At 42.4% G+C, this 2,833-nt stretch overlaps 1 protein-coding gene across 1 annotated transcript; it reads left to right on the top strand.

Moving 5' to 3' along the window:
- Positions 1 to 1,755: 1,755 nt before the first annotated feature.
- On the top strand, positions 1,756 to 2,121 carry SARC_04866 (hypothetical protein; the record flags this gene model as incomplete). Its single annotated transcript, XM_014301294.1, has 1 exon — positions 1,756 to 2,121. One exon carries the CDS (start codon positions 1,756 to 1,758, stop codon positions 2,119 to 2,121), a length of 366 nt encoding a protein of 121 aa, XP_014156769.1.
- Positions 2,122 to 2,833: the final 712 nt, after the last annotated feature.

Raw genomic sequence — 2,833 nt, 5'->3', positions numbered from 1 at the left:
TATATATATATACATAAATATATATATATATATGTTTATATATATATATATATATATATATATATATATATATATATATATATATATATATATATATATATATATATATATATCTATATATTTATATATATATATATATATATATGTGTGTGTGTATGTATGTATGTATGTATGTATGTATGTGTATATATATGTGTATGCATGTATATTTGTGTATATTTCGTCATGTGAGATATTATTTTCTTATGTTATTTTAATCATATGTTTGGTCCTAGTCACGTCACCAGGGAATTTCGGTCATATTGACGTCACCTCTTGATGCTGGGTCCTGTACCGAACTTCTTGTTGTGTTCAGTCTTGTACCGAACTTCTTGTTGTGTTTGGTCTTGTACCGAACTACTGTTTTGTCCACGACACGTGTGAAGTTCGGTCCTGTAGCGAACCTCTTGTGTTAAAGTTTGATCTTGTACCAAATACTCGTACAGTATACTGATTTTTTGTGTAATAGATGCGTGTGTATATTAGTAGGGAAGTATTGATTGAAGCTCATGTCAGGTGCTCTCTACCGGTTGTAGTCTGATCTTGTGTGTATGAGTTGCCTTATGTTCTTGTGTGCCTATGTTATGTAACTGTATGGGTCTTGCGTGATGTCTTGTCTTCCAACTTTTATTATTGTTATAGTTGTTCTGAAAACTTTCTTTTTCTTTTTGACCATGTACGCATGCCTTGGTTGTATGATATATGTGTCTTGATTCGATTTGATGCTGTTGCTGATTCTCACCCCTTTTAATCTCTTTGAGGTGTTTGTCTCCTAGATCGAGTTTATTTTGTATAATTGTAATTTCGTGAATCTATGAACAGAGTATTAATTATACTTGTTCTTCCTGTTCCAGATTCTGAAGTCCTGTCTTGCTTCTCTGATTTCATGGATTGTGCGTCATGTATTTCTGTACGTCTCACCTGTGCAAGCTGTTTCTACTTTGCGATTTTACTTCGTTATTGTTATTATATTACTAGCTTGTTAGTTGTTAATTGTGCCCAGCTTGCTTTCCCGTCATCTAAATTTGTACAACTTCTTGAAATGTTAATGTGCACGTGAGATTTCTACCTTTCACACCTCGATTTAGGAACTGATATTGCGTCTACACTGTGTTCTGTTTTTGTGAGTCTACACTACACTTCTTTGTGCTTTTTGTAATAATAATGCTAGATTTATTGGATCGCTTTACTGCTTGGAGTGATGCTTTACCATCTAGATCTTTTTTGAGTGATTTGTGCACTCGATCTGATTTATTGGGCCACTCTTGATTGTTTGACGTGTGTTATTGTGTGGTTTTTGTGCTTCCCTATACTTCTCGTATATACTTTTGAACTTCTCACTAGGCTACCTTCTTCCATAGCCGCTTACTGTTTTGATAATGAGAATACTCCTTGGGATGCTGATCTGATTTCATCTATGACACACTTTGTACCTTCTGGCGTCGTCTGTCTTTATGTATGTTGTTGTTATATAATACGTGATTCTATGTTATTCCAAGGTTGTTCTCCATGAACGTAATAGAGTGCTCTTATTGATATTGTATTATTGTGATTCTTGATGATCTGATCTCAGGTAGCTTGTCCAATCTCAATTTAGGTAATGATGCTTCACACACTTTTATACTTTCTTGTGGAGTGCGTTGTTCTAGGATTTATACCATATATCACGTATTTGTTTGCCTATCTACATACGGTTTTGTCTGAGCCCTGGCTCTCATGACTATGAGGGATCCCCATGGTAAACGCCAGTATGGGCTTATGCAGCAGTCTAAGCGCGCGCGTGGTCTTCTTCAGCATGAGTTCATGGACTTCGCGGACCTCCCGCGAACGTCGGAAGGTCATGCTTACCTGCTATTGATGGTTGACCAGCTAACAGACATTGTCCTGCTCAAGCCTTTTAAATCCAAGAGCAGCAGGAGGGTGAAGCATTTCCTCCAGAAAGAGCCTAAGATGTACACGGTGGACCAGGATAAGGTCCTGGACTGCGGGAGATCCGAGATTTTGCCGGCAGCCAAGGCAGTAAGGTGGATCCGGCTACAACTGACCACCACCAAGGCAATGGGGCAGCGGAGGCAGTCGTGAAGGTGGCTAGGGATTGGATCCTTTAAGTCCCTCACAGAGGATTGCAAGGGGACTGGGTGCAGTTGGCATACTAGTTCCGTAATGCATACAACGCGGCAGCCACGTTTACACGGGGTCGTGCGCCATAGAATATGGCGACGAACCGCCAAAACTGACGGGGACCGTGAGTTTGCCCTGGGTGAACAGGTCAGGGCGCTCTTGTAGCAATCGTATACTGCGGCAGCGGTCATCATTGACGATGATGCGCATGTGAGGGTTCAGTCGGCGCAGGCGGCGCAGCTGAAGTGAGGCAACGCGGGGCGTGAGTGTGTGCCGCGGGTGACTTGGTCTAGTTTAAGACCAAGCCGGGGCTATCGCAGTCGTCGCCTCTATGGTACGAGCCGGCTAAGGTCCTGTCCAAGGACAGCGCCGTGATGTACACGATCATTTTCGGTACGAAGCGGTTGACTCGCCAGAGAACGCAGTTGCGTCGATACTTCGTGCCGGTCTGTCCGGAGGTAGCCCAGCGCAATGCAATGATATTCCGCAGTTCGTATGAGAACTGGTTATTTCTTCGATCACCATTCCGGCAGGCTGGCATGAATGAGCGGCGCTCGGCTCTGTACCACATGATCCAGACGGTGTCGGGCAAGACATGGCGTGGGCACGTGTCTACGGCGTTTACGATGCTAGAACGGGCCTACGCGGCCATTAACTTGGATGTTGTAAATTT

Source organism: Sphaeroforma arctica, assembly GCF_001186125.1.
Source record: "Sphaeroforma arctica JP610 unplaced genomic scaffold supercont1.289, whole genome shotgun sequence".
Classification (NCBI taxonomy): domain Eukaryota; class Ichthyosporea; order Ichthyophonida; genus Sphaeroforma; species Sphaeroforma arctica.
The sequence above is the reverse complement of the archived record's forward strand: the minus strand, read 5'-3'. Positions and strand labels throughout refer to the sequence as shown.